Source organism: Triturus cristatus, chromosome 4_1 (assembly GCF_964204655.1).
Source record: "Triturus cristatus chromosome 4_1, aTriCri1.1, whole genome shotgun sequence".
Taxonomy (NCBI): domain Eukaryota; kingdom Metazoa; phylum Chordata; class Amphibia; order Caudata; family Salamandridae; genus Triturus; species Triturus cristatus.
In genome coordinates, this window is record NC_140585.1 from 912,036,720 (window position 1) to 912,050,889 (window position 14,170).

At 48.6% G+C, this 14,170-nt stretch overlaps 1 protein-coding gene and 1 long non-coding RNA gene across 4 annotated transcripts in view; both read left to right on the forward strand.

The window, feature by feature from the left end:
- LOC146855787 (uncharacterized) overlaps nucleotides 1–6,572 on the forward strand; it is a 136,859-nt gene extending 130,287 nt beyond the window's left edge. Inside the window, exon 4 of the long non-coding RNA XR_014981389.1 lies at nucleotides 6,447–6,572. This is a non-coding gene — a long non-coding RNA (uncharacterized LOC146855787). The remainder of the gene's footprint in view (nucleotides 1–6,446) is intronic.
- Nucleotides 6,573–6,943: 371 nt separating this feature from the next.
- Nucleotides 6,944–14,170, forward strand: part of TNPO3 (transportin 3) — a 1,119,313-nt gene continuing 1,112,086 nt past the window's right edge. For 2 of the 3 annotated variants that reach the window (XM_085653695.1, XM_085653696.1), the window contains exon 1: nucleotides 6,950–7,344. In XM_085653695.1, coding sequence (XP_085509821.1) covers nucleotides 7,228–7,344 — 117 coding nt within the window. In that variant the 5' untranslated portion in view covers nucleotides 6,950–7,227. Of the gene's footprint in view, nucleotides 7,345–14,170 lie in introns of all 3 variants that reach the window. The other variant, XM_085653697.1, reaches the window with a different exon arrangement.

Sequence of the window (14,170 nt, forward strand, 5' to 3'; positions counted from 1 at the left end):
AATTAGGCATATCCCCTATATAGCTATAATTGTGTTTATGAATCACAATCAGATAAAGTTCTGGAGAACCATAGTTTTCGATATATGACTTAGAGGTTTGACTTCAACAAATTCAGTACCATACCATTAATGCCAATTTCCTTCTGCAGAGATTGTAGGACGATACTGTGGTCAATGATATTAACTAAAGAGACAGATAAATAAGCACCAGATTGTAGTGTTTGCCTTCATCAAAGATTCTAAGGGAGTCATCTTTAATTCTGAGCAGAGAGGTTTCACAGATTTCTTGGATATGAAGTCAAATGGTTAAAACCCTGCAGCTGGTTATTAGAAACTCATGTTTTCCAATTGAATGGTAACACCTTATTCCATGACTTGTTTCAAGACAAGTAGAGCTGCGATTGGTAGGTAACTGTCAGGGTTGTTTGGGTCAACATTATTTTTTTCCCTCACAATTTAGTATGAAAGATTCACTTTGTGAGTGTCCGGAAAAACAAGTCTTGAGCAAGGGAGAAGTTTAGTGTGGCGTAGCGGTCTAGTCTGCGACGCACACTGCGTGTGACGTCAGCGGACATCCCGTAGCGGCCATGTTCTTGGTATCGGCATTAGCGCGCCGAATTCAATCCAGTACGGAGCTCCGCTCCGGCGCTCCCTATACATGTATGCAATAAACGGAGTAACAGCCCACGTGCCAGTGTGCCCTTGTGTGTTATATTGAGGAGCAACCTACAACTTTACAATGGCGACGAGGTGGTGACGGAGGAGCCACACGCACATACAAAACCCACATGGTGGCAGAGCACAGGCTGGGCAACTCGGAGGACGCAATTGGGGGCGCAGCAGAGCAGCGGAGAGCGCGCGGTGCTAAGGGGAAAGCGCCATCTGGTGAGGGCAACCGGATTCGAGCCTGGTAAGCGGGTGCGCACCCACAGACCGCGCCACGTGCGACAGTACAGTGCTAATCGTGCCCCGTAGGGGAGGGGAAGACTCCACAAGCTGGCAGACACCAGTGCTGACCACACGGACAGTGGAGAGTCCGGCCTGGACGACGCAGCGGGGAGCAGAAGCGCCCACCAGTTCGCCTGGAAATTCCGCCGCAGGTCGGCGATGCCACAGATCCGGCGGGAAGATGAGCTCGCAAACGTTTTCACTGACGAATCCAGTGCCCTTTCTTACTAAGGTCGGAGAACCTGAGATGCCATGGGAGGATTGGAAAAGGTATTTCCTGAACTATCTATCGGCATTAGAAGAGGAGGGCGAGACAGCATTCACGAGCTCGAGGAAGAAGAAGATCCTACTCCATCATTTGGGCCCAGCGGGACAAAGGGTGTATGAAGACCTGGTGAAGGAAGTGAGATCGGCGGCGGACGACAATGTGTTCCAACACGCTATAGAAGACCTGGATGCCCATTACCGTCCGGCAGTGTGCACAGCAATTGACCGGTACAACTTCTACCACAGGGCACAAAACAAAGGGGAGACGGTCGATGAATATGTGGCGGCCCTACAAAAACTGGCTTTGACGTGCAAATTCGGGACCTTGCAAGAAGAACTGATCAGAGACCAGATCATCATGCACACGGTAAACACCTCCATCCAAGAGAAACTGTGGGCCAACGGCAACGCACCATTGAAGACGGTCGTATCCTTGGTGAAGAAAGATGAGTTGACCAGGAGATGTGCGGAAGCGGCCAAACGGGAACGCCAGCCTGAGCTGGCGGTGTGCAAAGTAGAGGATCGGAAGGTCACGGACAGCAAGGCGGCGACGGGACAACAAGGCACGCGGAACTACAGACGGTTCAATGCCAGTACCGCGAGACCCCAAGGACAGCGACAGTGGAGCACGAACGTGTGCTACAGGTGCGGGAGCGGCACTCACGCCGCCAACGGCAAGGGCTGTCCGGCGTTCGGAGCGAAGTGCGCATACTGTGGGTTGCTAGGTCACTACGAAAAGGTATGCCGGAGGAAATCCCCGCGGCAACAAGTGAAGTATGTGGCACAAGAAGCAGGCAGAGGGGAAGAAGACGAGAACCCTGAGGAAGACGACGAGATCTTAATAGTAGAAGAGCAAATACTGGGCATAGAGAGCTCGGTGGAGAAGAAACCGAAGTGCGACATGTGCATAGGAGGAGTACGAGTCACGATGGTGGCGGATTCGGGATCGCCCTACACGATCATAAGGAGGAAGGTATGGGAAGAAGACTTCGCCACGCGAACAAAGTGTCGCCTGAAACCAACGGACATTCATCCGGTAACATTCACCAGGGAGCCCATACCCATGGTAGGGTATTGCCCTCTCACCTTTGAATTCAAGGGCAGAACATGCGAGGGAAAACTATACGTGGTGGAGAAAGGACCGTCAGTACTGGGCTGGAAGGACCAGGGGGAGTTAGGAATAAAACTGAACCTAGGTGGACGCACGCAAGTGCTCATGACCGACAACAGCCCAGACCAGGAGGCACAGCGGTGGAAGGAAGAATTCCCAGAAGTCTTCAAGGACTTCATCGGTCGCCTAGCGAAGTTCACACACAAGATACACCTAAAGGAGGGGGCCCGTCCAGTGTCCCACAAAGCACGCAACATCCCATTCCGGACCAGGGCAGCTGTACAGGAAGAACTGCAGAGACTGGAGGACAATGGAGTGATAGAGGCGATTGACAACTGGTGGTGGCGCAGAAGCCCAACGGGAAGGTGAGGCTGTGTGTGGATCTAAGGGAGCTTAATAAAAACATAGTGGTGGACAAATTCCCGCTCCCTAGGATCAACGAGATGTTGGCCAAGACCCAAGGAGCAAAATGGTTCTCCACTGTAGACTTGACGTCTGCCTACCACCAGATTGCCCTGCACCCGTCATGTAACCACTTGACGTCCTTCATCACACCCTTCGGATGCTACAAGTTTGTACGGATGCCATTCGGACTCGCTTCAGCGGCAGCCGTTTTCCAAAAGCTCATGTACAGACTGTTCCATAAGAAAGCAGGCATCCAATATTTCCAAGACGACATCTTGGTCATGGGAACGTCCCTAGCGGATCACAACAAAAAGCTAGAAGAAGTGCGCACGGTGTTAAAGCAGAACGGACTCACGGCCCAATGGGATAAGTGCAAGTTTGGCATGAACAAGGTTACGTACTTAGGGCACGAGATCAGCCAAGAAGGTATCAAACCCAAAGCATCCAACGTAGCAGCCATCAAGGACGCACCCATGCCCTCGAACAAAGAAGACATCCGAACGTTCTTGGGCATGGCGGAATTTTACAGCAAGTTTGTACCGCACTTTGCCTCCAAGACCCACCACATGAGATCACTGCTCAAGGACAAAATCACGTTCCGATGGGCTGAGGAACAACAGCAGGAGTTCGAGGAGATGAAGAGACACATCAGCGAGGCGGTGCCCATTCAAGGTTTTGACCCAACGGCGCTCACAGTGCTGACTACGGATGCCAGCGACCGGGGCCTGGGAGCGGTACTCACACAAAGAACCACCGAGGGAGCAACCAACACGATCAGTTTTGCATCCCGCACATTGGCTCCCAATGAGAGTAAGTTCAGCGTCATTGAGAAGGAAATGCTCGCAGTGGTGTGGGCGATGGAGAGGTTCCGGCAGTTCCTGTGGGGTGGAAGGTTCTTACTGCGCACGGACCACAAACCGCTGGTGAAGGTCCTCATTTCCAGCGGGCATGAACATGCCACTCCTAGAATCGCCAAGATGACGCTGAGTCTCCTCGACTATGTATACGATGTGGAGTACCTGCAAGGGCACAAGAACAAGGTGGCCGACTTTCTGAGCAGAGCAGCGTCCAAGGAAGTTACGGAGGCCCAGGACGAAGGCGGATGGGAGGAATACGCTGTGGCGTTCACCGGAGATCACGAGAGGGCCATAAGCGGCCAAGAATGGGAGACGGAGTATGGAAGGGATGAGAAAACGAGAGCGGTCAAAGCGTACGTAACCAAGGGATGGCCGGACAAGAGGCTACTGGAGGAAGAATTTAAGCAATATTGGGAGGTCCGGGAAGAACTGTCCATAGGGGATCAACCCTGGTTCTTGTTGCGAGGAAGCAAAGTAGTTCCCCCCCCCCACACGCTGAGGCCACGCATTGTTGCCATCGCACATGAAGGCCACTTGGGGATAGTGAAGACTAAGGGGAGAACGAAAGAAGACTACTGGTGGCCAGGAATAGACATTGCGGTGGAACGACACGTGAGGGCGTGTGAGCAGTGTAGCAACGCGGATAAAACCCAAAGAGTATTACGTCCGCCCCTAGGTAGTTTTGATTGCCCCGAGAACCCATGGGAAGAGATCTCAATTGACGTACTGGGCCCCATACAAGACTCTAATGGCGGTCAGAAGTACCTCACGGTGGTCATTGACCGGTACTCAAAATGGCCGGAAGTCCATGTGAACGACAATGCAGAGACAGAAACAATATTGGAATTCCTCACGGATGTGTTCATCAGGGAAGGAATCCCCAAGGCGATACTAAGCGACAACGGATCGCAATTCACATCAGCCAAGTGGGAGGCATTCATGGACAGGAACGGCATTGCCGTCCGGCACACACCGATTTATCACCCTGCTGGAAACGGTGCGGTGGAAAGATTTAACAGAGTGATAATGGGGTCGGTGCAGGCTGCGATCAGCCAAGGAGTTAACTGGGAGAAGGAGTTAAAGCGGTTGATGTGGGCCTACCCTATAACACCTGCCTCCACGGGTTACAGCCCCTTGAGGGGACTCAGAGGGAGAGAACCCTTCACGAAGGACAACGTGGCGTGGAAACGGCTCACAGTACAAAGCCATTGGTCCCCAGCAGTTGTACGCAGGAACCTGGAGAGAGCGCAGGCAGTGTACACCGAATATTATGACAAAAGGCACAACACTAAGGATGTCGCACTCGAGAAGGGTGAGTGGGTGAGAGTCAAATTGCCCACGCAAGGGAAGAAAGGAGACAGCAAGTTCACGTCCCCGTTCCGAGTGGTAGAGCCCTACTCCAGGTCAGCCCTGCTCAGCGACGGGAAGATATGGTCCCAAGACCGAATGGCGAGATGCCCTTGCGCCAACGAGAAGGAACCCGGAGAGGAGTCTGGGGACAAAGAGGCGGCAAGTGCCACGAAGGACTCGGGTGCAGCAAGGAGGAGATCCAGTGAGGGAGATGGCAGTCCCTGGTCGGGAACAGGGCGACAAAGAAGAGAGGATAGCACAGGACCCGGAACAGACACCCAGGAAGAGCAGGAAGTGACTGAAGGGGGTGGTGCAGGACTAAGAGGAGATGGTGAAACATCCTGCCTGGATGGGGTCGAGACCACCCCGACCCCAGGTGGGCGCAGTGCGAGGACACGATGTGGGAGAAGAGTAATGTTGCCCAGGAGGTTCGAGGAGTTCAGTATGGACAACAAGTAAGACTGTTCCAGCTGGGGTTGTTTTGTTGTTGTTGTTTAGAGGGTTGCAGTAGCTTTAGTGTTTATGAAGGGTGAGATGTGGTGTAGCGGTCTAGTCTGCGACGCACACTGCGTGTGACGTCAGCGGACATCCCGTAGCGGCCATGTTCTTGGTATCGGCATTAGCGCGCCGAATTCAATCCAGTACGGTGCTCCGCTCCGGCGCTCCCTATACATGTATGCAATAAACGGAGTTACAGCCCACGTGCCAGTGTGCCCTTGTGTGTTATATTGAGGAGCAACCTACAACTTTACATTTAGGATTTCCACCTGAACGTATTCTTTTAGTTTCTTGTTTTTACCAGCACTACCGGTATTTTAATGTCTTGGCTGGTATAAGAATAAGCAAACCACCTACAGCCGGTATTTGTAGTCTTTATCTTTACATACTTGAAAGACCAGACATAAATACAAAACACTTCTAAACGTGTGCTAGAGCAGCGTTAACGATCACGGACTAATATATAAAATAAACAGAGGCAGGAAAGTCATGTTTCAAATGAATACAAACGACTTTGTCCTATTTATTATCATGTACGGCCGTTTGCAAACTCTTAAAACAACTACAATTGGCCGGTATTTTTCTCTTGGAAAAGTGGCAACCCTAGAGGAGTTAGAGATATCTGGGCATGAGGGCAGCTTTGAGTTCTTTTATAGAGCCAGTGGATCTGCGGATGGATTGATGTTGAGTATGTTTGGCTTTAAATCCTCTAAAGAGATAGACTTAGGTAAAACAATCTGGCTGAAGGAGATAATCTGAAAAGAGAAGGGAGGAAACGAATAAATCAGATAGGAGTATAAGCGGTTTGCTTCCCCTGATAATATGAATGTTTTGAGTGAAGAGTAGGACTAAGTAGCAAGATGCAAATGAAGAAGTCCGGGACTGTATGAGCTAACTAATAAAGCGGACTAATAAACTGTAAAAGCCCTATTTGATTTGCACTAAATTAGAACGTCATAGGTTTAAGATGTTTAGTAACTTGTTCTCTGTTCTTTCTTTCATTTCTGCAGTTGCCGCCCAACCTCTCTGAAGCAGGAAATCAATTCAACTTTATTTCCGGTTGGAAAAGTGCGCAAGAAACCTCCAGTAGTCCCATAAAACATCGATGGGCATCGATAGAAAAACATAGTTTAAACAAACGATATTCCAAGGCATAGCGCAGAACGGTCATCTGCCTACAGTAACCCAGTTAACTCGAGGGCTGTATAAATTGAGATGGCATTTCTCCCCATGAAGTTTTACTATTTCTGCGAAAGGGTTAATGGCATAATATTTGTGATAAACAATGAACATGAACCTTTTTTCTTCACCTTGTCTTACATGAGACCTCTGTTTCTCTTCAGATATATTTAATTTAAGTGAACTTAAGTGAACGGCTATGAGCTATTTATTGCCTTACCGGGTGCTGAAGTGTATCTGATTTGAAAGATTGAGGTTTTCAAAGATGGCTACCAGTTTAACTTCCTGTCACTTGGCTTCCTAGCAGCGTCTCAACGTACTCCTACCCGTACTTCCTGTCGGTAGGGCAAGGAGGGGAAGTGACGTGCCTGCTGCATGGGAGAGAGAGAGAGAGGCCAGAGACCCAGAAACCCCGCCAGTGGGTTGTGTATGATACAGAATAAGGCATTTCCTAGGTTGCTAATTTTAGTCGTGGAGAGATCCTCGCGCCTGGGGATAGGAAGAGCGCGAGCCTTCAACCGACGGCAAAGCGGGGTATGGGAGGAGGCGCGCGCCTAAGAAGGAGCCGCGTGTGAAGAGCCGTCTTGACCGGTGTACGCCCGAACCGCTGCCATGGAGGCCAAACCAAACCTGCAGTTGGTCTACCAGGCCGTGCAGGCGCTGTACCACGACCCCGAACCCAGTGGCAAGGAACGGGCCTCCTTTTGGTTGGGAGAACTTCAAAAATCGGTGAGCGCTGGGGGTTGGGACCCGGGTACAAGGCTTTTAAAGGAAAGGACACGCGTGCCAAACTTGTGGCATGAGAAAGTAAAGCAATGTACTTGTACTGCGAGATCCGCAGTGAGCTGTCTCATTATAAACTGCAACCCCCAGAGGCTTCCTAGAGGGGATTGCGCCCTGTCTCTAAAGTTAGTCGGTGGACTCCGCCTGCCTGTGCCCTGAACACAACTGAATCTGAAGGCTCCCCGAACAGTAAGGTTTCATTGGTTCTTTCTTTACGGCGCTCAGTCATGTGGCCTTTCTCCCGACCGACCCCACCTGCCTTAAATCCACACCTCTCAAACTGATTTAATGGGAGAGGTAATGTTGAAAATGAGGCGCACATTCCTTTTCAACATTACCTCTCCCAAGCGCAATCCTATTGCACCCCCTCACCCCGACAATCTCTGCCCCACTAGGTGTTGTAAATGAAGATGGACAGTAAATACCAGGGTTTATTTAATACAAAAAAACATAAAGCTGTGGCCAGCCCTTTCTGTCATATTTCGCACCACACCCCTATGTCCAAGGTATCTGTAGTGTCTGCCACCCTGGGGTGCGCATTGGGAGTTTTAAACCCTCTACCCTCCTAGAGAGTGGATGAGATGCCCACAAGATTTTTAGGAATTTGTGTTTTATCAGAAAATAATGAATGGGGTGACTATCAGCCTGTTAATTTCCCCCCCCCCCACCCGCTAAGATAATATTTATCTCAATTCCCTCTGAGGCACCAAATGGATACCATGATTTGTTTTGTGACATAAAAAAGTAAATTGATTAGTGCTGCCCCATCTCCTAATGCAGATCTCAATTTTAGTTTTCCGGTTGCGTGTTTTGCCCGTAAACGGACCTGAAACTACCACTAGATCAGGCCTTTAGGTTGGGCAGATCAGGTGTTTACTCCCAACCACAGCCCAAGGCGGGGGGGAGCTAGACTCCAGGATTTGTGTTTAAGTGAATAGAAAAAACAGTAAATGTATTGGTACTGGCTCCTCTTGGAATCGACCCCATGCTTCTCTTGGAATTGACCCCACACGCCTCATGTCCTGGTCACAGATTAGTTTTTGACATCCCTTTTGTGCTGACTGATTGGTTTTCACTGCTTCCCCCCCCGGGTGGGCTGAAAGACCCATTAGCCTCCAGGAAAATTGCGACCTGTAACCCAGTCGTGAGACTCAGCCACTTTCACTTTGGAAGCACTTGGCACTTACATCCCTCATCTCAATAGTCTGAAGAGTGTTTATTATGCATTCTGTTACCACTGATTGTGCTACCCCTTGTGTATTGTTTCAAACTGGTTTCTGTGATTCATTGTATTAGATGGGCATCCATGACATTTGCTGGCCACTTTTTTGTCTTGCGCTGGGCATCTGTGCCCTGTGATTGATATTTGGGATCAAAGTGCTTCCGCAGTCTGTGTTTCTGTTAACAATACAGAAACATTTGTCGGATTCTGTTCCTGTTGGGGGGGTAGTATATGTGTGACATAGTTCAACCCTCATGTGTGACGTGTATCTGTGAAAGCCATTGATTTTAGACACTGCATTTGATAACGTAAATTGCGTTGTGCAGTATTTTCTCAACATTGGCTAGGGGAGAACATACTCAAGGTCCCAATGGGGAGGTTTGAGGCGGTTTTTCGTTTGGTACACTTGCTTGGTACACTTGGTCACTCGTTGACCTTTTGAGTTTGTGCTGGAAATGTTTATAGGGCAATGTTAGGCTTCCAGTACAGGCCTTGGGTGCAACCCTGATGGGTGGACTCCTTACCCACTCTTCATACACCGTGTCAGCTTCCAGGTGGTGGGTTGATATGAGTGCGTTATCACCTGTTCTGGCACACCAATAGCTAAAAGCACATTGGATGACATGGAACTTTTGCTTATGGGGTAAGGCATTTTTCTGCTCACCACCCATAATCTGTTCCTCTTCTCAGATAGGAAAAAGAGTGTTGCACTCCTCAGGGTATCTGTATTTGTATATAATCCAATATGTAGGTGGGTATCTTTGTGTTAGGCTTGTCCTTTGCCGGCCTCTACCTGCCAAATACATTTCAGTTCCTCATAGGAGTACTTCAGAAATTGTATCTCCTGAGCTGTGTACCCACTCCTTTCCTCAAAGGTACCTACTATGGCCCCTGTACAATTTGTGACTATTTAGCAAAAAAAATATGTTAGCAAGTCTGTCATCCTGACAAGATTTGTCTTTCCTCAAACCATTTGCATTTCAGCTCTTTTGGAAGAGAAGATAAAGGGACTTCTCTGACACTCTGTACCCTAAGGTAGTAAAGATACTCTAATTGCAAGAGATAATTTGTTTCCTATAGCTGGGGAATTAACGGGGCTTGTCCACCATGCCTAATGTTGGGTTCCCTTGTGTCCCTTCTCCCAGCTATCCAAATCATTTTTCTGTGAAAATGAGACTACGTGTTTCAGTGGTGCTACCGCAATGGAGAACATATGAAAGTTACATCCATGTATTTAGAATTTTTGGAAAACTGTCCTTTGCCATTATTGTGGAGCCGTGCAATAATTATCTAAAGAACCATAAGTTGCAGGCCGTAATGACTCCTGGTGTCTGGTTGGGGTTCTGGAAGATGAGTGCTTTTTGGATGTTGAACATGGGATAGACCTGAAATAACAGCTGTCCTGTGGTGGGAGCAGATCTGAATACCCTGCTGCATTAATCATCTCTGAAGACTTCATTAAAGAAGTGCGGGATCTGAGAACTAGAAATTAGCATGATGACAGTGATAAACTCTGACCGAAGTGAATGGGACAGCGATTGCAACCGAGGACCAAAAACATTTTGGGAATGGTGTACAGGAATTTGCAGAGGATAAGGGCAAAGTCTACTAGTAAAGGTACAGGATGTTACTAAACAGAGCAGTAGTTTAAACATGGTATATATTGTACAGCAGTGAAAGCAAAATAACGCTGTTTGCCACATTGTGGCAGGAGAGTTTGATCAGGATCACTAAAAGAAACTGGTCTCTCCACACTTCAAGTACTAAGAAGCGCAGGGAAAAGGAAGGAATAAGGCTGGAAAAAGGTAAAGGATTAAAAGCAAAAGGGGGAAGCTATTGTTGGGAACAAAAAATAATGGAGCATCCAACGGCTGGGCAGTTTTGAAAGAATTTTTGTGTTGCTTCTCGTTTGTGGGGGGTAGTCTTTAAGTACATATTAGGTCTGCAATCTTTTGTGACCCAGTGTAGCCGCTACACTTTTATACTTCTATGGTGTTGCTCATTCCGTCAGAGGAAAATCAGGTCCACGAAAAATACAGAAGGTGGCACAAACTGGCAATGGATGTATAGGAGCCTTGGGGATGGACAGATCACAACAAACCCTTCAGTATAAGTCTGTACCTCCATGCTGCTGAAATACGTGGGCAGACCTTGTCGCTAACCACAAAAACAATTTCCCAAGAGCCAACAGCCACCTGAGCGGAGTCATTACTATGTTTGGAGAGCACCAGACTGAGACACCTAAGGGGGTTAAGCCAGCATCAAGGAAACCCGACCAGCTGTGAACATTTGCAGAGAAATTCGAGGCCAAGAGGAACCCAACAATGTGTAGGTTGCATGAGTGCCTGTAGTCTTTATTAGCCGTTGTCCCTGCAATCATTAAATTGCTGGAAACCCTTCCCAAAAAAAGTTTAGTCAAATTTCTGTGGTGAAAAACGCTTGACGGATATAAAAAAGTGATACAGCCCAGCATTCCCACAGTTATGTTATAAGGGTAGCAGACGTGTTAAGTATGAGCCTCTGGTCTGGGATAGGAAAAGTCCAAAATTGCATTTATGTATTTATGTGCGGGACTGTAAAACGGCCTTAAACATCAATTTTTGGGGTGGTGGATGGCTTCCGTGCTTGGGACTCAAGGGGGGGGGGGTTCCTATTAAACCAAGACCTTTTTGGAAACTAGAGATTCAGAAAATTCATGGTAGTTTGATGCTTAAAGTAATGTCTTATGTGTCCTTTTGTTCTTCACTGCAATTGTTCTCTAAACCTTGTTTGTCTTCTGCTTTTGACCTTTTTGACAATACTCTAGCTCAGCCTTATTCTTTTCTTACTTGCTCCTTCTAGGTTGCCATTCAAGATGCATGCTTCTGTTAATATTGTTTTGCCAAACTCTTAACACTTTCCCCTTTTTAAAACTCGCTCAGTTCACCGTTTTTGCTTGTGTATTCTCTGAAAGTCAGTTTGGCTAAATATCTAGAGCAGTGAACATAAGAGCAGTACATCTGCCTCCATCAAACTTTGGCTAAAATTACAGATTTTCTTCACATTTCTGGGAGGGCAAAGTTTCAGAATGTACTTTTTGAATTGTTTGGATGTTGAATTTCAGTGCAACTGGGAGCGTCTGTCTGCACTTTTTTTGTTGCAGCCTACTGGATAGCACAGCTGTCTGCGTATGCTAAAGCATCTTGGGGACTTTCAGAAAGTTGACCAATGAATACATTCCGCACGTTTCTTGCTATTGGCTTTGTAACTCACATTTTCTTGCTTTCCATTTGCTTAAGGCTGTTCAGGTTCAATTAGTTCCTCCCCATGCCTAAACTGTATTTACAGTATTCTTCTACAGACCCCATTTTTTAGTAAACAGGCCTTTAAATCTTGTTCTTATTGCGTCATATTTGCTGGGCATTCAAAGACGAGGTCAAATGTCAGGCGCTGTCTTATCCTTTTGAGTGCTCCCTTTCTTTAAACAGACATGTAAATCTTTTTCTTATTGCGTCACATTTGGTACTCAAATGTCATGCGCTGTCTTCTGAGGGTGCTTGTTTACTTTTCTTTCTCTGACTTCAAAGGGAGAGGATTTATGTGACAGTCTTGCTGGATACTGGGGCAGGTGTGTAGGTAGCTGGTTTTCTGTTGCAATAACCCCCCCCACACACATTTTGCCAGACCCCTTTAGCACTTTGACTTGATGTGCCCTTGGTCCCTGTCAATCCGGTTCCCAGGGACTGTGCTCTTTCCCCAAAACTGTACCTTGTAACCCCAATTGGCGACTCTCTGGCCACATGTCAGTTCCTTGTAAAAGGTACCAAGGGCACTGTGGCCAGGGAAGGCATCTAAGGACTGCAGCACTTATTGTGCCACCCATAGAGGCCCTGTACCTTAACACACAGACGCTGCCATTGCAGGCTGCGTGTTTTGGTGTAGAACAAACTGAAGTCGACATGGCACAAATTCTTGTGTGCCATGCCTACAAGCCACTGCCCTGGCATAGGTCTGCCACGCCTGTAGCTGGGTGCACTATACCAGTGGTGAGGGTACAGGTGCATGAGCCCTGTACCCCTACAGTGTCTAAGCCAATTCTTAGACATTGTAAGGGCAGTAATGCCATTAGGAGTATTTGATGCTGGGAGTTAGTCATCACGAACGACCCAGCGCCATAATGGCTTTACTGAAAACTGGGAAGTTTGGTATCAAACTTCTCAGCACATTAAACCCACACTGATGCCAGTGCGAGATTTAATGAAAAATGCACTTGGACGGCATCTTCGGGATGCCCCCTGAAAAATGACCAGCTTCTGGCAGGTTCTCTAACTGGTACACACCAGCCTGCCACCATGAGACATGTTTCTGTACCCCTGGGGTGGGAGCCTTCACTCCCTGAGCCCAGAAACAAAGCCTTTCCTGGGTGGAGGTATTCACACCTCCCCAAGGCCAGGAAATCTGTGGCAGGGGAGCTTCAAAGACCTTGCGGTGTTTGTAATGTGACCCCCAGCCTCTCATGCTTTCAGGAGCATGTCCCCTTTCTGTCTCCCCTCCTTTTCGGCGGGAAGACAGGTTGGAAAAATTAGCCAGCCCAGAAGGTGTGCCCATCTCTGCCAACCTGACCCCTTAGGTGGGGAAGGCGAAGTGAAGCCCACTCTTCAGTGCCTGCCATCTTGCAGATGGCAGGCACTCCCCAATCTGTATTAGGGATTGTGCTAACTCCCCTACGTGAGGTGAGCACCCCAAGGGTGTAGTCCCCCCATAGGTCAGTAGCCCATAGACTACTGACCTCGAGACCCCTAAAATGCCCCCTAAATGCAGTATTTAGGGTCAGCACTGAGCCAAGAACTCAGATTCATGCAACCTAAGAAAAAGAAGACGCCCAGCAGAGGAGACTGCAAGGAACAACTGACTTGGCCACAGTCCTACCGGCCCGTCTGCTGTTTCCAGAGATCCTGCCGCCCGTCACCTCCACAACCCTGGGATGACTGACTGCCTTCAACAAAGACCGGATCTCCTGTGAACAGCAGCTCTGTTAAAACGAAAACTCCCAAGACAAACTCTGAGCCTGCTATGGACAAAGAAACCCAACGCCTGGAACCACCAGCTCACCCGTCGCTTACGGCCCGAGTTTGAGTGGCCCACCGGTCCCAGCAAGGTCCCCCAACGCTCCAGAGTCTGAGTCCACTGTGGGTTGACCCCACTAGGACTCCCTGACGTCGCCTACAGCCTCTGCACGGAGACCCCACCCCCCAACCGTGAGTGGCCCGGTAAGTTGAAATCCGAACTAAAGACACCCCTGCATTCAGGCGCCCTGTAGAAGAGAATCCGAGGTGCACCTACGTCCCTGAGCCCTCCAGATTACCTGCCCAGTTGTTTGTTCCTCTCGGAAGGCTTCCTGGACCGAGCCTGCAGCTGAAAACCGAAAATCCCCATTGAAAACAGGGCACCTGATGCCAAACCTGCACCCTGACGCTTCTGCGGGTGCACATTTTGTGCTAAACAGGATTTCCCTTTGCCCTGAACTTAACACCAGGAGCTTTATTTCCACAACCCAGTGGCCTGCTCGTA